A 27,728-nucleotide genomic window follows, 5' to 3' on the forward strand; every position below is an offset into this window, starting at 1 on the left:
CCCACTCAGGTAGAAGGTGAGCACCAGGAGGGCAGGGATGCTGTTCATCCTTGTTCACTGCGGTGCCCCCAGCTGAGCACCAGCCTTGGGGAAAGGTGAGAGGGGCTCTTCAGATACCAGGTACAACCCTCCCCAAGTAACCAACCCGTGTTCTGCCCTGAGGTGTTTTACTGACTGCAAAGATTTGAGCTAGGGGTGTCAAGGGGCCTGGTACCCAGAGAATTGGGGGCTGATGGAAGACTTGGGCCCAGGTCACCCCTAAGGTTCAAGGGGTCTCTAGGAGGAGGGTCATGGAGCCCAGGCCTTTGAGGGAGGCATTGCTCCTCCCCAGGCATGGGTGGTGGGGCTGGCCAAGCCCCTGTGTGATGAATCTCTCTTCTTCCATCTTGTATCTTCTGTCCCTTGACATTATCCTTATGCACTGGGGGTCCGAGTATCCAGGAGCTCAGGCTTGGCATCCACTGTTGGAGGTGCAGGGCCCTGGGCAAGGACCACGGCTATGCCAGGCCCTCCACAGATGATGGTGAAGGTTTGGGATTCCTCAGGTCCGGGGAGCTGGGCCATCCCGTGCAACAAGGTGGTAGAGATGGGGAACACGAGGGAGTGAAGGGGGAGAGAGATGGAAATAAAGGAGGAACGGGGAGGCCCAGGTGGAAGAGGGGTGTCCGGAAACAGAGAGAGATGTGGACAGAGACATATGGGAGACCAGGAAGCAGATGTGAGAGCCAGAGAGACATTCATGAGAGAAGAAAGACACATGGGGAAACAGGAAGAGAAATGCGGGGGGACAGAGACATAGGGTGACAGATACAGGGGCAGACAGATGTGGAGAGACAGGGCCATAGATATGAGGGGCACAGAAAGATGCAGATGAAGAGAGACATAGGGAGATGGGGAAACAGGTGTGCGGACAGAAAGATCAGGGGGAGATTGAGAGACAGAGGATGAATGAGCAGAAGACAGGGATTGGACAGGGCGGAAGGGAGGCAGAGAGAGACACTGTCAGCCCAGGGGCCCTGGCAGGCTCCATGAAGAGCCCCAGGCCTGAGTCTGAGCTCTGTCCCTGCCCCATTGCCCCTCTGTGCCAGTCTCAAACTTAAAGCCCCCGTTGCAGCTCCAGCTGACTGCTGTCACATGGGAGCATGAACGCACTGCTGCTAGATCTGCTGAGCCTTCTGGAAAGATCAAAAATTATTTTAAAGCATTGCTGAGGCCAAACAAATCATACCTATGGGTCATGTCCAACCCATTGGCTGTCAACTTGAGACACGTTAACTACAGAGGTACTGAGGGGGCTCCTTTCCGAACCCCCTCCAATGAATCTAGCATCCATAGTTCCGAGAGCCAAGGCTGCTAGGCTGGGGACCTCAGGCTTGGCCCTGGGGTTTTAAGCAGGGGAAAGGCTTGCTCAAACTGATTTTCAAAGACACGACACCCCTCCTCACCACCCCCTCCGACCCAAAGACCCAGCAGTAAAATATAGGTGCAAAAGGGCTTTAGATAGGGCCCGAGAGACACTAGTACAAGGGTGGCAAACTCAAGCTCTATACGGGCCAGGCAGGGAACTCTCCGAGAGGAGGACACAGGCTGCCTCTGGAGCCAGACCCTGCAAATTACTGGCTGCCTGACTTTGGGCAAGTTGCTGAACCACTCTGTGCCTCCGTTTTTTTATCTGGAAAAACGAAGACAACAGCAGTATCAAGATCGTGTTATTAACTCTTGTGTCTGGCTGATGGTGAGAACGCCTCAAATGTAACTATTAATAAATGGAGCAGCCATAACTGAGCTCCAACCGATAGCTGCTTGGCATTGCCAGATTGATTTTTTTTTTTTTTCAAGAAAAGCCCGATATTCCGAAACACGGATAAAATGCTCTGATTTTTAAATATTAGACCCTAGTTTAAATGAAAACTGCGCGGGCTAGGCAGGCCGCTGGCGGGGCAGCCCGGACCGGCGGGCACTCACCACGCGCTGCGGGCCCCGGCGCGCCCGCGCCAGCAGCTGCTGCGCCAGCTGTTCCAGAGCCCGCAGCTGCGCCTGGTGCCGCTGGTGGCGCCGCTGCAGCCTCCGCACGCGCCGCTGCAGCGCCCCCAGCGCCGCGCCCAGCCCGGCCCCGGCCTGCTGGGCGGGGACGTCAGGCCGTGGCCCCACGAGAGTGGGCGAAGCGGGAGGTGGGGGCAGGAGCACGGTGGCCGCAGCCTCCGGGGGCCCCGCTGCGGGGCCCAGCACCACTAGGTGCACTGGGCCAGACGCAGGGATGGCGCGGCCTGGGGGCTGGGGCGTAGCCTCCTGCGGAGGAGGAGGAGGCGGCGGCACAACCCGCTTCTTGGTGCTTCGGGTACCCCGCTGGCTCTGGAAGACAAGGCATGGGATGGAGGGCATCAGGGCGGGATTCTAACCGGGAGCTCCGCAGGGGGTAAGGTTTGGGGGGGGGCGTCAGTCTGCAAGGGGGACTTCCCTCACATAAGGCCAGACTTCCGTCCGGAGGGGAGGGCTGAGGTTTAGACTCAAGGAGGGACTTCCCTTAGGAGGGGCGAGCTGGGGATCAGATCCGGCAGTAGGACCTCCTGGCGCTCACCTTGGCGGGCGGCGCCCGGGAGAAGATGGAGGGCACCGCATCAGGCCGCAGGTAGCGCACGCCCCAGCGCCACTGGAAGCAGGAGGGCGTGAAGTGCTCGCTGCACAAGTGCTGGTGACAGCTGGGCACCCAGTGCTCACGGCCCATGCGCCGCAGCCAGGCCTGCAGCCGGGGACCATCCTTCAGCGGGAACCTGCATGGGCGGGGGGTGGCTGGGTCAGCGCCATCGGGTGCAGACACCTCCCTCTCTGAGGATACCCACACCCGGGAGTCCCTGGGCTCCAAGCCTGGGTCTCCCCAGGGCCCTGCCTCCCACCCAGGCTTTCTCTGCCTCATCCCCACAACCCATTCTTCCGCTCCACCTTTTAAACGCCCAGCATCAGCCCACCTCTCCCTCCGCCACTGCCCCCCCAGTGCAGCCTTCTTCCTCTCCAGGGGGGCTTGGGCAGTAGCCTCCTTCTTGGTCTCCCTGCCCAGGCCCCAGCCCCCCAATTTGTTTCTCCACACGAACCTCAAGGAGCAATTTATAAAATCAGACTTCTAGAATGTGAGAGATCCTACAGCGAAGTGAAAACGTTTCTTCCACAACCATATCACATGGGGGCTGCAAGTAGGGGTGTTATCGATTAAGAGAGATAAAGAAACATCATCCTGAAGGCAAGATGTGGACCTTGCCTGCAACAAACCATTCAGTAAAAAGATATTTTAAAACAACTGGGGAAAACTAAGCATGAACTGGGTATTAGACAACTGTAAGAAATTAATTTTGCTAGGTGTGATGATTTTATTGGTTTATGCTTCTAAAATAGTCTTCCACTAGAAAAACTTTCTGAAATATTTATGGATAAAATACCTGATATGTAGGATTTATTTTATTTATTTATTTATTTTTGACACAGGGCCTCACTCTAGTGCCAGGGACTAAGAGCACTGACGTCATGATAGCTCACTGCAACCTCAGCCTTTTGAGTAGCTGGGACTACAGGCGTGCAACACCACACCTGGCTAATTTTTCTATTTTTTGTAGAGATGGGGTCTTGCTCTTGCACAGGCCAGTCTCTAACTCCTGGCCTCAAGTGACCCTCTCGCCTTGGCCTCCCAAAGTGCTGAGATTAGAGGCACGAGCCACCGCGCCTGGCTGGGATTTACTTTAAAATACTGCAGGACAAAAAACTTACAGGTATGGATGGGGGCAGTGAAAAATATTGACAAAATGAAAAAGAATGGTGAAACTGAGTGATGGATACGTGAAGATTCATTATGCAACTCTGCTTTTGTGTGTGCTTGAAAATACCCATGAAAAAGCTTTTAAACAACTCACAACAATAAAAACCAGATAACCAGGCCGGGCGCGGTGGCTCACGCCTGTAATCCTAGCTCTCTGGGAGGCCCAGGCGGGCGGATTGTTTGAGCTCAGGAGTTCAAAACCAGCCTGAGCAAGAGCGAGACCCCGTCTCTACTAAAAATAGAAAGAAATTAATTGGACAACTAAAAATACATAGAAAAAATTAGCCGGGCATGGTGGCGCATGCCTGTAGTCCCAGCTACTCGGGAGGCTGAGGCAGAAGGATTGCTTGAGCCCAGGAGTTTGAGGTTGCTGTGAGCTAGGCTGACGCCACGGCACTCTACCCTGGGCAACAGAGTGAGACTCTGCCTCAAAACAAACAAACAAACAAACAAAAAAACCAAATAACCAGATTCAAAAATAGGCAAAGGACTTGAACAGATGTTTCTTTAAAGAAGATATACAAACGGCCAACAAGCATATGAAAAGATATTTAACATCACTAATCATTAGAAAAATACAAATCAAAATCATGATGAAATATTACCTTATGAATATCGGAATTGCTACTATTAAAAAAGAAAACAGAAAATCGTAAGTGTGCTTGAGAACATGGAGAAACTGGAACCCTTGTGCTCTCTTGGGAATGTAAAACGGTGGAGCCACTATGGAAAACAATATGGCAGTTCCTCAAAAAAATGAAAAATAGAATTACTGTCTGATCCACTAATTCCAATATACCCAAAAGAATTGAAAACAGGGTCTCGAAGAGATACTAGGACATCCATGTTCACAGCAGTATAATTTACAACTGCCAAAAGGTGGAAGTGTCTGTTGACGAATGAATAAGCAAAATGTAGCATATACATACCATGGAATATTAGTCTTGAAAAGAAATTCTGACACTTGACAACATGGATAAACCGTGGCTGACATTATGGGAAGTAAAATAAGCCAGTCACAAAGAGACAAATACTGATGATTCCACTTATATGAGATAGAGTAGGCAAAATTTATAGGGATGAGAAGTGGAATGGCAGTTGCCAAGAGCTGGAGAGGGGGAATAGGGAATTGTTCGATGAGGATAGTGTTTCAGTTTTACAAGATGAAAATATCCTGGAGACTGGTTGCGTAACAATGGGAACTGAACACTTAAGAATGGTTCATGTGGTTGATGTTATATGTATTCTACCACAATTAAAAATATTTTTTATAAAGTTAAAAAAATGAGCTAAATATTAATAAAAGATCTCTCAGTGGGAGTGGGTAGGGATTACCTGATGAGGCACCCTCTAAAGGTGCTCACTGCTAAGTGTGTCCTGGTACCACCTGTCCCCAACATCCGCTCTTGCCCTCTTAGTAATACACTCTGTATGTAAACCTGGGTTCAAAGCTGTCCACTATAAAGACCTCATTTTCCAGCCTCATTTGCAGCCAGGGTTGACCATACAATCAATTCCTGGCTAGTCTGTCCTGTAGCAGCTGCCAGAAACTGTGAGATAGTAAATGTTTATTTTAAGCTGTTAAATTTTGAGACAGTTTGTTATGTAGCATCAGATAACCATCAGTCAGTCACGCCCACCCCATCTTCACAATGTTTTCCATATCAGTGACATTATTTACTTAACATTTTTCTTCAAATTAACCAACTTTAAGTATTAAACGAAGATACTGACAAGAGAAACTTTATACCACAATTGAAAATGGAAAACCATGAATAGAAGTTAACCATAAAAACACTGGATATCTGGACCTGATGAGAGCTATGAGCCTGAGGCCTGCTCTCTCTCCGTTGAAAGGAAGCATGATGAGTGTTAAGAGAATCTGGGCCAATACTACCCACAGGAGACAGGGTAAATAAACTCCAGGCATATCCACAGGAAAGAACATTAAGCAGCTATAAAGCAGAATGTGGAGGCATTCTATGAACTGACATGCTATTGTCAGGCACACATTATGTGACAAGTGCACGGTTCCAAACAGAGTATATCAGCTTTTAGTCATTGCAGGGGCTGAATAAAGGCCCCCCCCAAAATAGCCATGTCCTAATCCCTGGAAACCATGAATATTATCTTACATGACAAAAGATATGATCGAGTTAAGGATCTTGGGATGGGATGGGGAATTATCCTGAATCATCAGGTTGGCACTAAATGCCATCACAAATATCTTTATAAGAGGCAAGAAAAGACATTATTACAGCCAAAGAAAAGGCAATGTGACTGCAGAGATTGGAGAGATGTGGCCACAGCCAAGGAATGCCTACAGCCACCAGAAACTGGAAGAGGCAAGGACAGATTGTCCCCTAGAACCTCCAAAGGATTACAGCCTGGCCAACACCTTGATTTTGGCCCAGTAAAGCTGACTGGAATTTGTGGCCTCCAGAACTCTAAGAGAATAATTTCTCTTCTTTTAAGCCACCAAGTTTGTTATAGCAGCCACAGGAAACTAATACTGTAATAAAGGGAGAAATAAGAATGTATATTCAAATTTGCTTATATTTGCAAAAAGAAACCATGGGAAGGACACATAAGAGGAGGGCGGGGCGTGGTGGCTCATGCCTGTATATTCAGCACTTTGAGAGGCCGAAGCAGGTGGATCACTTCAGTGTAGGAGTTTGAGACCAGCCTGGACAACATAGCAAGACCTCATCTCTACGAAAAAGAAACAAGAAACAAAACAAAACAAAACAAAACCAGAGAGGCTACCAGTAGAGGGGAGGTAGATGGGATGGACAAAGATTGCGGGCAACAAGACTTCTCAGACTAAAGGCAGATGGGGGTTGGTGGGGAGCAGCTGGTGAAAGAGGACAGAAGGGCTGATTCAGAGAAACGTGGCACCCAAAGAACAGAACCTCAGGGCACACAGCCAGGGAGTCTGGGTGCTGCAGTCCCTTCAGCCTCCATCTGGGACCCAAATGTTCTCACCAGCCTCATTCTTCCTTGACACAAACATGAGATCCACTGCAGCGGCACCCTCCAACCCCACCCCTCCCTGGCAGAGACTGCCGACCGCTCCACATCCACTTTTTTCTTTTTCCTTACCAACAAACCTCCAACTTTATTTGAACCCACAATGTGTCCTGCTAAAAGACTGTATTTTCCAGGCTCCTTTGCAGCTAGATGGGGCCATGTGACTAAGTTCCGGCCAACAAACGCTTTAGTGTTGTGTGGGACCTCTGGGATGGTGTCTTAAATGGGAAGGGATGCTCAAATGCAATCAGAGTAGCTCAAAGGGCAAAGGAAGAAAGTGAATATCATAAGAAACCTCTCCTTAATTGGTCTTACTCTCTTTTGTTCCTCTGGATAGCAGCATCTGAAACGGGCAATATCCCTCTCTAAAAACCTACCTTAAGTGGACAGCAAATGTTCTCCTTTTTATAGACTATTATAGTCTCACTGTCATCTAATCTAGAGCATGGAGTGGCATACACTGCTAGAAGTTCTTCTTTTCTTCCTTACTAACATAACTCAAAATGTCTTATGGTGGTATAATGCCCAGCTAAAAGACCACATTTCTCAGCCTCTTTCACAGTTGGGGGTGACCAATGATGCAGTTGCCATTGGATGGGGTTTCTGGGAAGGCCTTGTAAAGGGGGCCAACTCAGTTTAGAGCTGAATCCTTTTTGCTCTTCCTCCCTTCCCTATTCTTCCTCCTAGGAATGGCAGGGCATGGTGGCTGGGGCACTGGCTGCCATCTTGGATGGAAGCCACATGCAAAGGATGATGGAGCAGAATGAAACGATGCTCATCTCTGATGATATGGAGCTGCCATACCAGTGCTGGTCTGACAACCTCTGTACTGATAGATGCAATTCCTAACTGATAGGGCACCCATTAGAGGTGACTACCACTTGTCCTTGAAAGGGCCTAAACAGAGCTAATGAATGTTCCCTTTGGCTGCCAGGCAGGCTCACAAGTTATTTCCTGGCAGCCACATCCCTCAACATGTTTCACCTTATTCCCTACCTGGCATCCATGCCTTCTCCTTAATCTCTTTTGGAAACTGCTCCTCAGCTCTTAGCTAAGACTCAGGGGTAGGCCCGAGGTGGAATGAGCTAGCCTGTATGGGGAATGGCCTGGCACATGCCTGTAGTCCTAGCCATACAGGAGGCTGAGGCAGGAGGATCACTTGAACCCAAGAGTTCAAGGCTGCAGTGAGCTATGATCCTATGATTGTAGCATTGCACTCTAGCCTAGGGTGACAGAGCGAGACACTGTCTCTAAGAAAAATAAAATTAAAAGTAATAAGCAAGTCTGGACACACTGATGTAGGCTTAAAGACTCCCCTGCACTCCTTCTGGCCTGCACCAGGGTCCCTCAAAGGATACCTGGGGCATGGACTGCCGGGTTTCCTGGGGAGCCCATCTGAAATATATTTGCTGAATCCACCCAAAAAATATTTACTGAGCACCCATTATGTGCCAGGCACTGTTTTAGAGGCTGGGGACACAACAGAAAACAAGAGAATCAAAATTCCCTGGCTTCATGGAACTGACATTCTAGTGGGGGAGACAATGAATGAATACATCAAATATGTGATATGCCAGATAGTGATGCATTACAGGGAAAAATAAAGCAGGAGGCAGACAGGGAGAATTAAGGGTGGGGGCAGAGGAGGGGGTTAGAAGTGATCAAATTCTGGACAGATTTTAAAGGGAGAACAGGATTTGCTGATGGTCTGGATGAGGCATATGTCCCAGCCCACTTTGGCTAAGATCACCAGGGACAAACCTGTAGACCAACAGAAGTTGTTTATTTATCATGGCAATGAGGGAGTCTGTACACCAGACATACCATGGGGAGCCTCACCAAACGAAGCAGAAGACAGAGTTGTTATTTGGTATGGGGGAAGGGTGAAATTAAGGCAAAATGTAAATGAAACAGTGTTTGGATCAGCTCAAAGCAAAATGAAAACTGTGTGTCAAGGGATTGATATCAGGTCTGGATTGCTAAGTGGGCCCAGGGTCCTGTCTTCTTGGAAGCAATAAAAGTTTAGATAGGCGTGGAATATTGTGTCCCCAAACCCCTTACCTGAAGCTCACAACCTGGGCTGTTAATCAAGGATGCTTTTCTGTGTCAAAGTGACTTAGCTCCTCCAGGAGAAAGTGAAATGTTTCATTCGTACTAATATAATTTCTAACAGCCAGGTTTGTAATAGTCTCTGATTTTAGAGAAGAAAAGTTTCCCAGTGAGTGAGAAAGCAGTAGTTACTCAAAGTAGAAGTTCTGCCACTTTACATCTGCAGCACGTCCCTGAGAGAAATATTTTTTCCTAATAATTCTGGAGCTGGCTTTTCCCCGTGTCTGTTATTTCAGCCAGATAAACAGGAGGGCAGGTTTTTTACAGTCCAAGGTAATTCTGACTTTCCTAAGCGTGAGGAAAGAGAAGAGGTAAGGATGACTCTAAGGTTTTCAGCCTGAGCAACAGAAAGGATGGAGTAAGCTATTAACTAGGACAGGAAAGGCTGTGGAAGGTGTTGGGGAGAGACAAGATCAGAAGCTCAGTTTCGGATGGTTTGAGTGGGAGATGGCTCCAGTTCGTGGAGATGGGGAGTGGGCAGCTGCAGGCTCTTACAGAGTCTTGGACCAACCTCACTTCTCCCCTACAGATCCCTCCCTCCTCTTCTGCTCGCTCTGTTCACTACTTGTAGTTAATCATCTACCCCTGCCGTTTCACACGTGTGCACCTTTGCATGCGCAGTGTTCACTGCTGAGAATACGGTGTCCTCACCTTTTCTAACTTTACTTCCTAACACCCTCAAGCCGGACCAGGTGCCGGGCACAGCTTAAATTAATACATTTTTCCTCGGGCCCCGCCCCTTCCAGGGCCCCGCCCCCTCAAGCCCCGCCCCACGCTGGCGCTCACTTGTAGAAGCTCACGGGGCGGTTGTCCGCGCCCAGTCGGCCGGCAGTGTTGGAGCAGTTCGGAGCCCTGCAGTACTTGGGCATGGCTGTCCAGCCCGGCTGAGTTTTGCCGGGTCAGCGCCTGCACTCTGGTCCTCGCCGAGCGCCCCCGCGCCCTGCCCCGCCCGCGCGCGCCTGCTTCACGTGACGCCCTCAGTGCCGCGTCACGTGCCGGGGGGGAAAGTTGAGCGCGCCTGCGTACTAGGCACCCCTCTGCGTAATCACAGCTACGCCCTTGTCACGCGGCGAATGGGGACAAGCTGGGACTGTACGTCTGCGCAAAGCCGACCCTTGCCACCCCTGATCTTCATCACGTGCTGGGGCGGAGGTGACGTCACGGTGTTTCTGAGCCTGCACCCACCAAATTGACCGGCCTGCCAGTCTCTTTCGGCTCCTCCCTACGCTTACATCCGGGCGACTGCCACAGCACGGATAGTCTCCCTGAGGGACAGCAAACGGTGCGGTGTGGCCTTGGCCTCGTAAAAGTTAGAGCCTGTATGTTTCATGAACGACGAAAACGCAGACTGCATGACAAACCCCGCGAGGCTTGATCAAGCACCGAAGGGACTGGCTGTGGCCCCGCCCGGCCAGACGCTCCGCTCCGCCTCTTAGCCCCCATTGGTCGTAAGCGCCGCTTGGTAGCCTTCGGATTGGCTAGACCGGCGGCCCGCCGCGTCCAATGGGCGGTGGCGCCGGCTTTCCCGCGGCTGTTCGCTATTTGAGTGGGTCGTGGCGGCGGCGGCGGCGGCGGCGGTTAAGGAGTGTAACGGCCGCCCGGCTCCGGCGCGGCGATGGCGGCCCTAGGGTCCGGGGGCTATGCGCGGACCGATGCGGTTGAGAAGCTTTCTTCTGTCACAGCGGGAGTTCCAGCGCGGAGGAACCAGTCCTCCCCGCCCCCTGCCCCGCCGCTCTGCCTCCGGCGGCGGACGCGACTCCCGGCGGCGCCCGAGGACACGGCGCACAACAGGGTGAGGAGTTACTCGCCATGCCTACTCGGGTTCCAGGCTTCCCTGGCCCGCCCCTGGTCCCGTCTGAAAATCTCTGTCTCCGCCTACGGGTCCCCGGCTCTTCCCCTCAGCTTGCTCCGCCGCCCCGCCTCATCTCCTAAGCCCCGCCCACTAGGTCGACGTTCCTCCCACTTTCCGTCTCCTCTCTTCCGTCCTGCCCATCATTCCGTGCCCCACCCTCGGCACGGAACCCTCCCAGGGGTCCCCACCGAGCCCCAACCCCCCCGAAGCCTTAACCCTCCGCAAAACAAAACCCAAGCCCCCCGAAACCTAAACCCAGGTCCGGAACCCTTAAAGAACCCCCCGCCCCCCTTCAACTTTGGTGAACCCGCCCCCCCCGGGGCCTCAAAGGCCCCAACCGGAATCAAGCCAAAAGGCCGGCCGCCCCAACCCCTCCCCCGGGCCGGCCCGCCCTCCCAAAAAACCCGCCCGCCCCGGCCCCCTCCCCCAACAAACGGGGGATTCCTAGTCCATATTACCACTCAGAACTGCGGAGAGGATGTGAGAAATTATTTGTAAAATCTCAGCAGCCTCGGGAGGAGGGCATACAGAACGATTTTGTAAATCCTGAGACACAGAAACACGGAAGGAAATGATTTTAGAGTGGGTAGAAGGAATTCCATTAGCCCGGCAGCAATCTAAAAAATTGCTCAGCAACTCTCTAGGTACAAAGTCTCTTTTTGTAAAATGAATGTAACAGTAACATCGTGTTGCAGGGAGATGGAATTGTGACTGTGACCATTTTGGCACAGAGTCCAGATAGAGGGTGGATACATGGTAGCTGCTACTGGATCTTTGTTCCTGCTCCGTGGTTTCCTTCTCCCTGCTGAGCCCTGATTCGTTCATCCACTCCTGGCTACAGGGCTTTAAGTGACCCTTGCCCACCCCTCTGGCTGTACCTCCCATGTCCTCCCTCTCACCAAGGTTCAGCCACACTGGCCTGTTTTCTGTTTTCCTGAGGCTCCAAGTTCTTTTCTGCTTCTGCCTTTGTGTTTGGTGTGTCCTTTGCCTGGGCTTTTTGTGACAGTCTGCCTGGCTGGCTCCCGCATCCCTCAAGTCTCAGCCTGAGTATCCCTACCCTGAAAGGCCTTCTTGAATCCCACTCCAAAGCAGACGCCCCGTGCCCTGTATTTCATAGCCCTTATCTTGTGTGTTCCCGACAGTGCCTTGTGAGCTCTTAAACTATGTATGTAAGAGAATACTACAGGAAATTCAGAGAGGCAGCATAATATAGCAAGGTGGTTAAGAGCACAGACTCCTGGACAGTCTAGTTGGACCCAGACTGCCTGAGCTTAAACCTTAATCCTGTTCTTCCTAGCAAGTTATGAACTTTTGTGTGCCTCAGTTTCCTCACCTGTAAAATGGGAATAATGATGTAGAAATCCCTCATAGGATATTTGCGAGGATTAAATGAGCTTAATCACTTAATCACATAGCTTAATCACTTAGAACAACACCTGGCACATTGCACGTATTCTTAGTTAGCTAATATTGTTATTTAGCTAATATTGTGTATGTTGCGTAATGTCATTTATTTATGTTTCTTGTTTGGGCAACACAGAGACCATCTGGCTTGCAAAAGGCATAGTCTAAAAATGACCAGTTATACTAATGCCTAGTAATGCTGCTCAACAGATAAAACAACATGAGAGCCATTGCTTGGTTGTCTGTGTTAGAATCCTGGCTCCTTCCTGGGTGGGTAACTCCTCTGGGCCTCTCGTTCCTCATCTGTAAGATGGGGGTGATGATGATGATAGTGACTGTAATTAGGGTTATTGTGAGCATTAAATAACTTAATGTGGTTACAGGTATTTGAACAGTGCCTGGCTTCTGGTAAATGCTCAATAAATGTTAGCTATTATTATCCATAATAATTGCCTTTCAATTCTGAGGCCAAGGACTTGCTTGAGAATGGTTTATTCTATAATAATTAGAAACTAGTCTATTCAAGATATGAAAATAACACAATTCTGTTAGTCCATAATCTATATAAATTGTTGAATCAACCATGATGGGGTCTAGCCACTTTAACTTATTTTGCTTTGAGAACTGTTTAAATTTTAAATGTGATTATTCACTTGTTTCTTTAATTGTTGAAACCTCTAGAACCTCTGGACTTTGAATTTGATGAGGGAACGGTGTCTCCTTTTGCTCACTACTGTGCTTCCCCTGCAGGGCCCAAAGTGCTGGCTTTGGAGCCTGGGTCTGTAGCCCAACCTTGCCACTCCCAGGTGTAGGATCTTGGGCGTCAGTGTCCTCATCTGTAAAGTAGGGGTGATAATAGAGCCTTCTTCCTTGGCTCGTTGAAGGGATTCAAGTCTTTCGTTCATATAAAAGTTCTTAGAAACTGATTCACAGGTCACCTTCTCACTGCGTCACTCTCTCCCTTCCCCTGCACTCTCAGTCCCCTTCTCTGCTTTATTCTTCTCTATTGCTCCTATCATCACCCGACATCTATTTTACATATTAGTTCTGCTCTCTTTCTATGTCCTCCATCCCCATCACCCGCAGAATGTGAGCTCCAGGAGGGCAGGGAGTTTTCTGTCTTCCCCACCACTCTGCCCTTCACCCAGCACTATGTATTTGTCAAAGGACTGTTGAGAAAAACAAGTGTTAGCTGCTGGTAGGTAGCTCGACTACAGAAGCTCAATGAGTGTGTGCTGAATGCAGTAGGAACCGAATGGGTGGCCGAAGTGGCTGTGCTGTGTGGGGCCTGCTGGGGCAGGTGCTCTGACTTGGGCCTTTTCTTTGCAGGTGTCACTCGAGAAGGTGCTTGGCATCACAGCCCAGAACAGCAGTGGCCTAACCTGTGACCCTGGCACAGGCCATGTGGCCTACCTGGCAGGGTAAGCAAACAAGCGGGCCTTGGATTCAATCATTGCTGGGGAATTTGGAGCCTGAAGTCATCAGTGAATCTCTCCTGGCCTTGGCTCTTCCGGCTGAGAATGTGGATAATGCCGCCTACATCTGAGGGCTCTGGGGAGGATTCCACGGGCCCGTCTGTGTCTAGAGTAGTCCCTGGCGTGTAGTGAGTGCTATGAAAGCCTTGATTGTCACCATAGGTGGGTGGCGTAACCTGGATTTGTGTCCCAGCTCTACCATGTGTGCTGCGCTCTGAGCCTCTGCTTCTGCCTCTATGAAACAGAACTGGCGATAGCCTCTGCTCGGGCAGTTGAGAGGACTGAAGGGGACCCTGGAGCTGTTTATTCCACAAATACTGATGTAGCGCGACACTGTGCAAAGGACTTACCCTCTCAGGCTTTCAGTTTCCTCGTCTGTAAAATGGGCCTAAAGAGGCCTGACCTCACTGGGCAGTTATGAGGATTTAAAGAGGCCGTGCGCATAAGGTCTTTTAAGCTTAGGGCCGGACGGAATAGTTACCATGGAGGAAGTGTTGGTTTGTGTTTAAGAGCATATTAATATAATGTTAAATGCCTTAGAGTTCTCAGCGTAAACAGCTGGAGGAGGAGGAGACCAGCGAGCATCTTCTGTTCAGGGGGGGCTTGTTTACATGTGGGCTTTGCAGTTGGGAATAGAATCATCTCTGGATCCCAACACTCCCTCCAGCTGAGGCACATTTTCCTCTTTCTCCCCAGCTGTGTGGTGGTGATCTTGAACCCCAAGGAGAACAAGCAGCAGCACATCTTTAATACCGCCAGGTAGGCTGGGGCCTGGGCAGGGGGTAGGGGTGGGACCAGGGTCTCGGCCCACCCCCTTCCCCACCATGCCAGGAGGTACTCACGGGTAGGTTACTCACTTATTCACCCACCCATTGGTTTAGCGACATTCACCAAGTGTCTGCTCTGTGCTAGGTGCTGTTCCAGGTGCTGGGGACATAGCAGTGAACACAAGAGATGAGAATCTCTGCTGTCTAGAGCTGACAGCCCAGAGGGCGAGACTAAACTGGTCAGCAGATTCCTAGCTGATCATGCCCAGTGCTGTAGAGGGAATGGTGGCAGGTCGCGGGCAGAGAATGTGGGAAAGCCCTGTCGGAGGGCTCAGGGAAGGCCTCCCCGATGCTGAGACCTGAAGGAAGTGAGAGGGTGACCTGTGAGAAGGCGCAGGGAGGGCGCTCCAGGCAGCGGGAGGAGCAGGGGCGAAGGCCTTGCAGTGGTTCAGGATCTCAGGTGGTTTAGCAGCAGCCAAGGATCTGAGGGAGCCTCGGGAATAGGGGAGCAGGTGAGGGGACATGAGGCTGGAACAGGCAGAAGCCACATCACATGGGCCTCGGAGAGGGGTTGGATAGTATACTGAGTACAAAGACAAGCCGCTCGGGCATTTACAGGCCAGGGATGTGCTTTCCACCTCCCAGCCCACGAGCACGCTCTGTCTCCCTTCCCTGCTTACTTTTCTCCATAAAATTTACTCCTTTAAATGATAATGCTATCTAATTTCCTCACTGTCTCCCTTCCACAGTGTGAGCTCTCTGAGGGCAGGGACTTTTTCTCTCAGTTCATTTCTGTGTCCCTAGCACTTGAGAGCAGTGTCTGGCACATTGGTGGCACTTGCTATTTCCTGAATGAATGAATGAGTGAATGTGATTTGGGTTTTTGAAAGATCCCTTCAGCTGCGAGTTTACCGGGGAAAGCCCTTGGCCGTGAGTGGGCCGAGGTTGGTACCTTCTACCTTGGGACCGATTGATCACTGTGTCACCCTGGGAATATGGTCCAACAGGGTTATGACTTTTGAGAAGGCGCCACATGTCCCTCCTTGGCATAGCTCAAGCTCAGCTCCTTGTTCTCCAGTGGATGGATAAGGTGTGGGTTTTCTCCTTCCCTTACAGTCCTTAAGATGTGGTCTTCAAGCTATGGCGGGTCCTTGTTAGGTGACAGAAATAGATTTACTCTTGAAAGTGGTTTTTGGATGGTTGGCTCCTAACTGTGGGTTCTGTCACTGGCAGTGAGGGTGGAGCTGGCTTGTAGTCCTGGGTCAGGTGTTTATTCACGTGTGATCTGAGGTGAAATACTTCTTTCCAAGCCTTGGCCTCCTTTGGGAACAAAATAGCTGCCTCCAGTTGTGAGTGTTTGTAAGGCCATAGTTGCAAACCAGAGGCCCACGGACTTGCCTGACATGGTATGTTTTAATGATTGGAATTAGTTGGCGACATTTAAAGTTTCTTTACACAAAATTCCAAATGTCCCTCTCATTTTGGAAAAGTGAGAAATTCTGGCCTCTGGGGCCCACATTCCCCTGTGGCAGTGATGGATGGAGCTTAGTGGCTTTTGTCGGACCCGAGTTCCTGTCATCTGTGCTGCTTCCCTAATGCCTGTAGGCAGTGGAGTGGATGACCCTGATCTGGAGCGGATGGCATGGAAATGTCCACCCTCAGCACCAGTGGGTCTGTCTCAGGAGGTGGTGTGGCCAGGGTGGGGGTTTCCACCCTCGCCTCCTGTCAGTCACCTGGTCCCTGGGCCTCACCCTGGAGAAGGCTCAATCAGCTGCGGGGAGACCTGGACACTGGCAATTTTTAAAGTTTTTTTTTTTTTTTTAAGTTTTTTTTACTGAAATAATTACAGACTTACAAGAATAGTGCAAAGGGCACCTATATATCTTTCACTCATATTTTCTAAATTCTAACATTTTACCACATTTATTTTAGCATCCTCTGTCTATATACACATTAATTTTTTTCTGAACTGTTTGAGAGTAAGTTGCAGACACGATGCCCCTCTATCTCTAAATACTTCATTGTCTATTTCCTACAAAAAAAATTAGGATATAATCCTTCAAAACTGCAATACATCCGAGAAAATCAGGAAATTAAAATTGTCGCATCACTACCATCTTCTCCTCAGATGACTCCATTCAGGTTTTACCGTTTGTCCCAAGAATGTCCTTTATAGCCGAAGGATTCTGTCCAGAATCACATATTGCACGTAGTTGTCCCTGTCGTGACCTCCAGCAGCTCCTTTAGTGTCCTGAAGCAGCTCCTCTGTCTTTTCTTGACTTCCATGACCTTTCATAATCCCTCAGGATTACGGACTAGGTTTTATAGACTGTCCCGACATTTGGGTTTGTCTGATGTTTCCTCAGGGACAGCTTCAGTCCTGCGTGTCTGGCAGGAGCACCTCAGAAGGAATGCTGTGCTCTTGGTGCGTCCTACCAGGAGGTCCCCGTGATTGGTATCTGCCAGGTTTCTCCACTTCAAAACATCACTTTTCCCCTTTGTGATTAGCAAGTATCTTCTCTGAGATTGTGCAAATATTATCCACTTCCTCACCAAACTTTCACTCACCTAGTCTTAGCAAGGCTTTGACGGTTTTCAAAAGCTCCCCAGGGAATTCTGATGTGCAGCCAGGACTGGGAACTACTGGCCTAGAGGTCAGGGCTCTGTCCTGTCCGGTTTGGCAACCTCGGGCAGGGGACTTCCCTGTGTTGGGTTCTCCCCATCTGCAAAATTGGCCAACGAGAGTCCTGGCTCCACAGAGCATACGTGAGGACTCAGTGCAGTGATGCCTATATAGCGTTTGCCAGAAGCGAGGCCCAGGTTAGGGGTGGCTATAGACGACAGAAGACAACAACAAGCATGGCTTAAAACAAAGGGCATGCTCTTTCGGCATGTGAGAAGTGTGGAGGTGGGCCGCCCAGGGGGCTGGGGTGTCTGTGAGAACCAGGGACCCCACTCCTGTCTTTCTGTTCTGCCACACTTACTGTAAGGCTTCTGTTCTTGAGGTTGCCTCTTGGCCCAAGATGGAATTCTTTTTTTTTTTTTTTTTGAGACAGAGTCTCACTCTGATGCCGGGGCTAGAGTGCTATGGTGTCAGCCTAGCTCACAGCAACCTCAAACTCCTGGGCTCAAGCGATCCTCCTGCCTCAGCCTCCTGAGTAGCTGGGACTACAGGCATGTGCCACCATGCCCGGTGCATTTTTTCTGTATATTTTTAGATTTTTACTTGTCCAGCTAATTTCCTTCTATTTTTAGTAGAAACAGGGTCTCACTCTTGCTCAGGCTGGTCTCGAACTCCTGAGCTCAAACGATCGTCCCACCTCGGCCTCCCAGAGTGCTAGGATTACAGGTCTGAGCCACCGCGCCTGGCCCCAAGATGGAATTCTGACTGTCATGTCCTCGTTTCAGGAGGGGAACAGGGCAAAGCTTTCCCTTCGAGGACCATTTCTGAAAGTCCCATGCAGTGCCTCAGTTTACCTCTCGTTGGCTAGACTGAGTCATGTAGCTGTACCTGTGTCACTGCAAGAGAACTGAGAAATGTCCTGTAGCTGAGCACGTTACCGTCCCAATTAAAATTGGGCTTATGTCAGTGAGGAAGGAGGGGGCAAGTGGATATTGGGTAGGCAGCGCCCCTGCTGCCTTAAGTAGTGAAAGTTGCGATAGGAAGCCACCAGAGGGTTGACTTGATGATGATAAATATTCCATTAGGTTGTCGAGGTCTCACTAAGAGGCATTTACTTAGTTATCTGCAAGCCAGTTTACTAACTCATGTGATGGCTAGACTGTTAAGGAACAAGGGAAAAACAGGATTAAAAGTAAGAAGGGAGAGGAAAAAAACTATACAATGGTAAATCTTGCTGCCAGAAAATGTGCAGATGAGGTCATTCAGTCTTTTGCAGGCTAGCTAGGAGTATCGGAGGGAAACATTTTGGTCGTTGATAGGTTTTCCAGAACACCTCGAGTGTTCAGCTGTGGAGCACATGCCATAGGCTGTCTCGCGTGACATCTGCCAGGGCCCTCCTATCAGCACCACCCTTTTAGTTAGGCCAGGTCTGTACCATTTCCTGCGTCAGTATTTCTTAGGGTTACAGGGTGGGTGGGATCTTAGGGCGCCCACCTCTGCAGAGGGGGAGGAAGGCAGGGTCTCTGAACAGTGTCCACCCCATTTGGGGTTCGGTGTTTGAGGGTGGAAGGGGCCTTTGCTTTTGCCCCCATTTCCTGTGTGCAGTGCTGGACTCCTTGGGAGCTACTCGAGCTCACGCCTCTTGGCCTCTTTCAAGGCTTGGGAGCCAGGAGTGGCAGAGTGCTATGAGTGTGTCCAGGCTGGGGTCTGGCTGCCCACCCTCCGTGGAACCAGTGATCAACTCCTTTCCTTGTCCCCAGGAAGTCTCTGAGTGCTGTGGCCTTCTCCCCTGATGGGAAGTACATAGTGACGGGGGAGGTGAGTCACAATCACAGTTGAGCGCTTGGAGGGGAGGGTCTTGGGGCCATTCCTTCTGCTCCCAACAGGCCTGGGTGTCCAGTCCCTGGAATAGCTCCTTCCTAGGGCAGAAAAGCCCCTTGGCAGACCAGGGAAGTGGCTTTTGGGTATACCCTGTGGCAGCACCAACTTCAGCCCTGACAGCCCCTCTACCCCTACCTGGTACAGAGCCCAGCAGCAGTAATGGCCCTGTCTTCCCCAGAATGGGCACAGACCTGCCGTGCGCATCTGGGACGTGGAGGAGAAAAGTCAGGTGGCGGAGATGCTGGGCCACAAGTATGGTGTGGCCTGCGTGGCCTTCTCACCGAATATGAAGCACATTGTGTCCATGGGCTACCAGCATGACATGGTACTGAACGTCTGGGACTGGAAGGTGAGAGCTGGTGGGCAGGCAGCCAGTTGCCAGAGCATCCTGAGCCTCGGGCATTGGGAGAACTGAGATAACTTGGTAAAGTGCTCATTCACCCAGCGAATGTTTACTGAGCACCTACTACATGCTGATCCCTTAGTATAGGGCATGTGACAGGCTCTCAGCTAGTGGAACTATTATGATTATTTTTATATTGACTAGCTGTGACCTTAGGCAAGTGACTTAATCTCTCTGTGAGTCTGTTTCTTCATCTGTTAATTGGGTCGAATAGCATCTCCCTTGGGAATTGTGAGACTTTAGCAAGTTGACATGCACTAGTGGGCTGGACTTTGGAACAGCTGGGAGAGGACTTGGAGGCAGCAGCAGTGGGTACCAAGTCCTGGCTCTGCTGTAACCGACGATGTGACCTGGAGCACATGGCGTCGCCCACTCTGAGCCCGGCAGGTGGGGGAGAAGCACCGCCCTTCTAGGGCTGTTGAGGGGGTTCCGCGGAGAGAGCTCTGGAACACGGCCTCTGTGAGGACTGCTCCAGGCCTCGGTCTCCCCCGTAGACTGGGGGTGACGAGAGCGCTGCGCGTAGGTTTCCCCACAAAGCAGCTCCCTGCAGGCTCCACAGAAAACGAACTTGGAGCAGGGATGAGTGGGGAGACCGGGGCTGAGGGCGGAGGCACAAGGAGTCCAGCGGGATGGGTGCTAGTATGAGCTTTTCGGCACTGATTCTTCCAGAAAGACATCGTGGTGGCCTCCAACAAGGTATCATGCAGAGTCATCGCCCTCTCCTTTTCAGAGGACAGCAGCTATTTTGTCACTGTTGGGAACCGGCACGTGAGGTTCTGGTTCTTAGAGGTCTCCACTGAAACAAAGGTGAGTTTCTGTCCCCACTACCTCTGCCAGGCCCTGAGGGAGTCACCATTAGCAGCAGCAGGGGCTCCTGTTTCTTGGGGGCGGTGGTCTTAGAGGTCAACGGGCCTCCCGGGAGGCCAGATTCTGCTTCTGGGCCTGCTCTGCAGGTGCTGACTGGCAGGCCCTGCTGGGAGCCCCCCTGACCCTGGGGCCAGACCTCATTCTCAGACCACTGCCCTCTAGCCCCTCCGCCCAGAGTGGCAGTGTTCTGGTGTTTTCTTTCCTTTTCCACTTGGAAGTGTTTCTTAGAGTTCTCCTGTTTAGCTGTGTCGTATCCTGTGGCCCACTGTGGCCCTGTTGGAGCCCAGGCAGCGTCTCACTGAGCCCTGCTATGCCTCCAGGTGACAGGCACGGTGCCCCTCGTAGGGCGTTCAGGCATCTTGGGTGAGCTGCACAACAACATCTTCTGTGGCGTGGCCTGTGGCCGGGGCCAGATGGCAGGCAGTACCTTCTGCGTGTCCTACTCGGGCCTGCTCTGCCAGTTCAACGAGAAGAGGGTGCTGGAGAAGTGGATCAACCTGAAGGTACCCGCCTCCCTCTCTGCTGCCAGCGGGGGAGCCGCTCTTCCCCGTGACCTGTGACCCTTGGTGGATGCCTCCTCTCCCTGAGCCTCAGCTTCCACATCTGTAAAGTGGGAAGGCCGCTGCTTCCTCCCAGGGTCGATAAGGAAGTCATACGAGATGATTTCTGTAAGACAGTTAGCACAGCGCCTGGCACCCTGAAATTCAGTCAAGGTTACGGTCGTCGTCCCATCTCTGTTTGATCCAGTTCACATTTCTCTGCATTAAGCACTCTTGGCTGCTGGAAGGGCTGCATTTTTTTTAATCTAAGGTACCACTGACTTAATAATTTTCCAGTCAAGAAAGACTACACAAAATACATAAAATTTTAAACTAAAGGATGATGTATCAGTAAATTGCAGACCTTCTTTCCTTCAGTATCTGAAGGTTTGACTCCAGGCTGTTTCCCCTGAGTTGGTTCGCCCATTTGGCTGCCAGCAGGAACATTGCGGTTTTCTCTCCTGTTCCTAGTCTGCCCCTGTGACTCACTTCCCGAGAGTTGTAACCCCTTTAGGGTTAATGGCATGTGGAAGAATTCCAAGTGTGGTCTGTCTCTCCTAGTTGGTTCAACATCGTTTTGTTTTTTTCTCATTTTAACCCTCTTGCTAGAATTTAAGCAGCCTTCAAGCAAGTCAAAAACTCAACAGACGTTTTGTGCCTGAGCACTAATGACTTATAAATTAAGTTCCTGCAGATTTGGAAAAACTCCTTTACTCTGTGTCTAGCGGTCTGGCACTTCCTGATAGGACAGATAGTCCATCCTTTACTATAACTGTTTTCTGTGCTGCTTTGGAGTATAATTTTTATGAAGTTGTTTTTAAGCAATAGGGAATAAAATTTAAACCTCAGATTCAACCCTGTTGCTGCAAGTGACCCATCTGAAATTACAGTCTGCTGAACGGATGTTTTCCACGCACAGCTGCATTTCTCTCTAGACAGCAGTGACAAATGTGTCCCGACTCATGCCTCAGTCTGCCTGCTGGCATGCGTCCTTCCATAATGGCTGTATGCTATATCCTGATTTCAAATATCTTAAAATATATGCTACAGTGGGCATCTCAGACCCAAGGAACTGTAAGTCATCTCTGGAGGCCCAAGGCTGCTCTGTTAGTCCCTGTGTCCCTGGGCCAGGCCACATGAAGCACCAAATCCACTTGGGTCCCGTTTGCTCCCACAGGTCTCCCTGTCTTCCTGCCTCTGTGTCAGCCAGGAGCTCATCTTCTGTGGCTGCACAGACGGGATAGTCCGCATCTTCCAGGCTCACAGCCTGCACTACCTCGCCAACCTGCCCAAGCCGCACTACCTTGGGGTGGACGTGGCACGGGGCCTGGAGCCCAGGTACTGCTTGGCGGGGGTGGGGCCCACCCAGAGCCTGTCCACTGGCACCCATCTGTGCTTCTGGATCTGTCTGTCTGTCCATCCTACAAATACTAGTGATTACTCTCAGCCCTGGGTGTCACTGTGGTGAACAAAGCAGAAAATTGCCTGCCTTCCCGAGGCAAGCTCCAGGGTGAGAGGCAAGGCTGGGTGGGGCAAGAAGCAGTCAGTGAGCAAACAAAGGGATAAACAAAATAATTCCAGATAGTGCTAAGTGCTGTGAAGGAGAAGAGCTCAGAGCAGGCGTGAATATTGTGGAGTGTTTCATCCATGTGGCTGACGCTTATTAAGCAGCTACTGAGCGCCAGCCCTGGGCTGGAAGCAGGTTACAGCCATCATGAGGCAGCAAAATCTCTGCCACCATAAAGTGTGCAGTCTAGCGAGGGGCCTTGATGATGAGTAAGCACACAAACGAGATAATTTCAGATAGTCGTGAATGCTTTGGTGCAATAAAGCAGGACTTGGGAATGAGCGTGCTAGGGCCGGGCTGTGTTATCGGTGTCTGGTGAGAAGGAGCCAGCTGTGTGCAGAGTGGGGTCCCAGCAGCAAGTGTAAAGGCCTTAAGGGGACAACACACTGGGCTTGTCATGTTGCAGGGGTAGCAAGGGGCTGTGGCGAGAGCCCAGTGTGCCGGGGGAGACAGTAGCCGGCGAGGCCAGCGGGAGGATCCTGTAGTCTAGTCTCAGGTCCGTGAGCAGCCACTGGGGGTTTCAGGCACTGGAGTTAAGTGACCAGGCCTTGCATGTTGGATCCCTTGGCTGTTGTGTCAGGAGCGGATGGAGGAGCTAAGCTGTGGCTTCTCTTCCCCGTTGCTGTGAGTCTGGCTTATGGAGAGGGCGGCTGCCTAACCAGGGCGTGCTGGTTTGCCTGGGGCTGCCTCTTTGTAGGTTGCTGGACACCAGCTCCGGGTGCCTTTTCCAAGAGAGAGCCTGAACAGGGCGACTGGGTATCACAAAGGAAAGAGGATGGGTGAGCAACCCACAGGTTGTGGTGTGTTGCAGTAGCCAGGCTGCCTAGCTGTGCCACCTTCTGCGTGTGCTGTGTGGCCATAGGCAGGTCACTGCACCTCCCTATGATTCAGTTTTCTCATCTGTAAAATATAGTACCTACCACTCCTGGTGGTTGTGAGAATTTATTGCAGCCAAAACCCTCATCCTGGCACAAAGATAAGTGCTCAGTAAACTACAGCCTTTATAGGGAGGCCCCAGGCCAGGGGACAGCTCCCCAGCCTCCTTACACAGGGACTTGTGATCATGTGTTGGTGAGGCCAAGGAGCGAGGAGGCCTGAGGTACATGCCCATTATCCCTCCATGCTCAGAGAGAGAGGACAGGAGCTTGGATTATTTGGACTGAGGGAAGAAAAACGTTAACAGGAGTCGGAAACTCACATGTTCGCAGGGCCAGGCAGAAGCTTCCAGTTTGCAACCTCTAATTAGAAGCAAAGCAAAGGAAGACGGAAGAGGGAGAAGTGGACTTGGAGTAGGAGAGATGGAGGGCCACAAATACCATGAGGGATGGCATTGCCAGGCAGAAGACAGCTCCACTGTCACTACAGGTGGCCGTCAGTACGCACGGTGACATTGATGGTGATTGATGACCCATGTGGCCTTGTTAGCTTTCTCTTCCAGAAGAAGGCAGAAGCAGTCTACCCAGATACAGTGGCACTGACCTTCGACCCCACCCACCAGTGGCTGTCCTGCGTGTATAAGGACCACAGCATCTACATCTGGGATGTCAAGGACATCAACCAAGTGGGCAAGATGTGGTCGGAGCTCTTCCACAGCTCCTACGTCTGGAACGTGGAGGTGAGCCCCTCTCCCCTCTGCCACTGCTCAGCCTCCACTGAGGGGTTCAGGAGGAGGAAGCTTCCACAGTTTCAGTAATTTCTAACCTGTTCAGTAATTTCTTCTAAAGATACTCACTGACCCCTACTATGTGTTAGGCCCTGTTCTACGTGCTGGACACAGTTGACAAGAAACCGATAGAAACTCCTGCCCTCATGGAGCTCACATTTGGGTGGGAAAGTAAACTTGGAAACATCGTCAATAAATAACAAGGCCTTACTGCCAACTGCTTGTACTCAACTCTACCGGAGTGGGTAAAACCCTCCCAGTTTCAGCTACGGTTCAGTTCGGCCCAGTGAATACCTGTTGGCTACTTTGGCGATATCCTGTTCTTGGGTCTGTCAAATCCCGCATTACTTCTCCCACATACATGCTGATGACATGCAGGTCTTGTGACTGGCAGTGGTTCATCCCTACCTGCATGTATTTTGGGGGTTATAGGGATATTTTGTCACCTAGTTTTGCTATAAATGTCATTTATGGGGTTTTGGTTTTGCTATCTGGTTGATTTTATATGGGAATTTTGAGAGATTAAAAAATCTACACTACTGATATCATCATCTTCCCAGAACCCAACCTTCCATATTTTGAAATCTCTTTATATGTTGTTTCTTTGTCCCCCTGAGCTTCATTCTAAATATATCTTTCATTCTATCTTCTAGTTTAATTTTCTTTTTAACTATATTTCATCTTTGGTTTTTAATATGTTTTGTTTTTTATTTCTGAAATTAGTTCTATTTTGTTCTTTTTCAGCCCAACTTGTTTAATCTTTATAACTTTTGGTTGACTATACACTTTTAATCTTGTCAAAGTTGCCTTTGATTTCTTTACATATATTGAACATAGTTACTTTATATTCTGTCTGATAAGTCCAATATTTGAAGTCTTGCTAGACTCTCGTTTGTGCTGCTTCTTGCTCATGGTACCTTGTTTCCTTTTGTACTTAGTGATTTTCGACTGAGCTGCTCATTTTCTTTGAAAATTTAATTGTGGGGATGTTTTAAGGCCTGGGTCGAAGGTGGGATATGGACGACATATGATAGCATTTTGTGTCCTTTTTTTTTTTGTTTATTTTTAACATGGACGGTGTTGCACTGTTTATCTTAACTTACTTTTTTCTCACACCAAAAAGCAGCACCATATCATAGTGCTGTCACTGAGGCGGTTGTAATGAATCACCCTTTGCCTTCTTCTCTGGGAACTGTAGGTGTATCCTGAGTTTGAAGATCAGAGAGCTTGTTTGCCATCAGGATCTTTTCTGACTTGTTCCTCAGACAACACCATCCGCTTCTGGAACATGGATAGCAGCCCTGATTCTCACTGGCAGAAAAACATCTTCAGCAACGTGAGTGGCTTCATTGCGAACCATCTGTCAGGAGGAACAAAGATGTGCTTTAAGCTAGGATTCAGGGGCAGGAGGGAGTCTTGCGGAACCTAGATGTTAGGCTTCACCAGGGACAAGAACCAGGAGCCAAGGGGCTCACTCCATGTCCCTTCCTCTTGTTTCTCTCTCTCCCCTTCTCTTTCTTTCTGAGGTGACATGGTCTGTCTTCTCTAATTCCCTGCCAGTCAGCTCCTGCTCTCCAGGTGTGTGTGGACACAGTCCCTCCTGGCAGCCTGACACACCCAACAGAGATGAAATTGCTCCCTAAGTCTTGAGTCAGAACTCCCCGGAAGAGCACCTGATGGGCCCAGCCAGGCAGGGGCTTCCCCCGTCTGACTAGCTGCCACGCAGTGAGGCCTCAGGTAGGGGCGCTGGCAGAACGCTGCAGAGAGCCATGACGGGAGGCTGGGGAGGAAAGTTTGCTGGAGAAGTTTTGGTTAGTGTCACTAGGTCAGCGAGGGAGCTTCTCTGGGGAGCTCAGACCTGAATCAGGAGTTCATTTATTCTGCAGGTACTTACTAAGGTCTGTGCTAGGTGCTTTGCTGCATGCTGGGAACACAGCAGTGACTAAGACAGACCCTTCTCTTGCCCTTGTGGCACACACGGGGGGAGGCAGACTGATAACCATACAAATCATGTATAATCACAAGTACAATAAGCACCATGAAAGAAACTTGCGGGGTGCTAGTAGGGTGTGTAACAGCATCATGTGATCTTGTCTGGGACATCAGGAGCGGCTTCCCGAGAAAGAGCCAACTAAGCTGAGATATGGAGGATTGAGGGGAGGGGAAAGGGTTCCACACTTAGGGAGTAGCCTGTGTAGACACGCTGAGCTGGGAAAGAGCTTGGTGAGTTGGAAAATCTGAAAGAGATCAGTGTGGCTGGAACAAAAAAGGCCCTTGATGCAGGATTGTGTGGCAGGTCCTCCACACGTGTCCCTTTATTACTCTCCTCACCCCAACCCAAGGCCACTATCTTCTCTTCTGCACCTGTGACATACATGCTGTATTTGGTTGCACACAATAGAAAAACTCAATACAAGAGATAAAAGTTTGGTTTTCTTATTCATAAAAGTAGTCTGGTGGTAAGCAGTCCAGGCTGTTTTGGCAGCTGCAACAAGCCCTTAGGGACCCAAGGGCCTTCCAGCTCTCTACTCTGTCATTTGAGGAAGTGGCCCATGTCCTCATGACCCATTATGGTTGCTGGAGCTCCAGCTATCATATCCGAGTTCCTGGCAACAGGATGGAGAAAAGACAGCAGAAGAGTGTTTGCTTGCTTTATGTCTCATTGCCCACAATTTATTCACATATCCTCATCTAGCTGCAAGGGAGGTGGGAAAACATAGTTATTGTTCTGATTGGTGAAACTCCTGGATCAAAATTGGAGTTGTGTTACTGATGAAGAAGGGGAGACTGGCAATGGAGAGGAACAGAACTTCAGAGGTGCTTCTGAGATCCTCGGCACTGACCTCAGCCCTCTCCTTCCTGCAGACCCTGCTGAAGGTAGTGTATGTGGAGAATGACATCCAGCACCTGCAGGACACGTCACACTTCCCAGACCGGGGGAGCGAGACTGCGACACCCATGGACGTGAAAGCCGGGGTTCGAGTCATGCAGGTCAGTCCTGATGGCCAGCATCTGGCTTCAGGCGACCGCAGTGGAAATCTGAGGCAAGTGGGCCCTGGCGGGGTCTAGCGCAGACCTCCCGGCTCCGGCTCGGGTTCTCGGGGCGGCAGGGAGGAGCCCTGGCCTTGGCACCTCTGGCCGCCCGGGGGCATGAGGGATGTGAATAGCAACCCGGTAACCAGCCGTCCCCGGTTAAGCTGAGAACTTAAGCTGAGAACGGGCTTCCAGAAGGGCTGAGATCAGCGTAAGTACCGAGAGCCTAGCCGCCGGCATGCAGACTTGCCCCCCGGAGTGGACAGGCAAACTCGCACGACGCTGGGACAGAGTGGTACTTTCTCCACCACATGGCACTGAACTGTCAGCGGAGAGGCCAGCTGGGGGAGCGTCCTGGTGGCTGTGGGAGGGGGGCCAAGAGAGTGGGGCAGTTGAGGGCTCAGGCTGCTTATCCCCTTCCCGTAGAGGTTTTTCAAGATGTCGCCAGCCCAATAGGTGCTGACAGAACATAAGCTTATCACAGGGCAAGATTTGAGATGACAGATGACGGCTGTGACCGCCGGGGTGCTGGAGCTGTTGGGGGGTGGGAGAGACGGAGGGAAAAAGAAAGCTTGTGCCCTGTAGAGGGACGGCCACCACCAACACCACAGGCCCCAAGCTGCCATCTTTCCACTGCCCAAGAAGAGCAGGAAGTGCAGATTTTTTTTCTGTGAAATTCTATGATTTTTAAATATTGGCAGCTGTGTTTT

The 27,728-nt window shown here is 50.6% G+C and overlaps 2 protein-coding genes across 2 annotated transcripts in view; one reads left to right on the forward strand and one right to left on the reverse strand.

Annotated features, from left to right (window-relative positions):
• THAP8 (THAP domain containing 8) lies at positions 1-9,944 on the reverse strand. Its single transcript, XM_012651525.1, has 4 exons — positions 9,731-9,944; positions 2,579-2,771; positions 1,960-2,352; positions 1-561 (listed from the first exon to the last, which is right to left on the reverse strand). The coding sequence occupies exons 1-4, from the start codon at positions 9,811-9,813 to the stop codon at positions 415-417; spliced, it is 816 nt and encodes a 271-aa protein (XP_012506979.1). The 5' UTR covers positions 9,814-9,944; the 3' UTR covers positions 1-414.
• A 615-nt stretch (positions 9,945-10,559) lies between these two features.
• The window catches only part of WDR62 (WD repeat domain 62), a 33,507-nt gene continuing 16,338 nt past the window's right edge, over positions 10,560-27,728 (forward strand). The window contains exons 1-11 of the mRNA XM_012651508.1: positions 10,560-10,736; positions 13,530-13,621; positions 14,372-14,434; positions 18,826-18,883; positions 19,125-19,295; positions 20,019-20,156; positions 20,537-20,719; positions 21,933-22,093; positions 23,748-23,937; positions 25,184-25,321; positions 26,851-27,029. Of these exons, the coding sequence (XP_012506962.1) occupies positions 10,560-10,736; positions 13,530-13,621; positions 14,372-14,434; positions 18,826-18,883; positions 19,125-19,295; positions 20,019-20,156; positions 20,537-20,719; positions 21,933-22,093; positions 23,748-23,937; positions 25,184-25,321; positions 26,851-27,029 (1,550 nt within the window). The remainder of the gene's footprint in view (positions 10,737-13,529; positions 13,622-14,371; positions 14,435-18,825; positions 18,884-19,124; positions 19,296-20,018; positions 20,157-20,536; positions 20,720-21,932; positions 22,094-23,747; positions 23,938-25,183; positions 25,322-26,850; positions 27,030-27,728) is intronic.

This window comes from Propithecus coquereli, unplaced genomic scaffold (genome assembly GCF_000956105.1).
Source record: "Propithecus coquereli isolate 6110/MARCELLA unplaced genomic scaffold, Pcoq_1.0 Scaffold358, whole genome shotgun sequence".
In the NCBI taxonomy this organism is placed as follows: domain Eukaryota; kingdom Metazoa; phylum Chordata; class Mammalia; order Primates; family Indriidae; genus Propithecus; species Propithecus coquereli.

Excerpts from the sequence above, each read along its gene's own strand:
- THAP8 (XM_012651525.1), bottom strand. The coding sequence starts at position 9,813 with ATGCCCAAGTACTGCAGGGCTCCGAACTGCTCCAACACTGCCGGCCGA. Across the intron at positions 2,772-9,730 it reads CGCCCCGTGAGCTTCTACAA|GTTCCCGCTGAAGGATGGTC; the intron begins GTGAGCGCCAGC and ends CCGCCCATGCAG. Across the intron at positions 562-1,959 it reads GCCCGCAGCGCGTGGTGAGT|GCCCAGCTCCCCGGACCTGA; the intron begins GCCCGCCGGTCC and ends TTGCACGGGATG.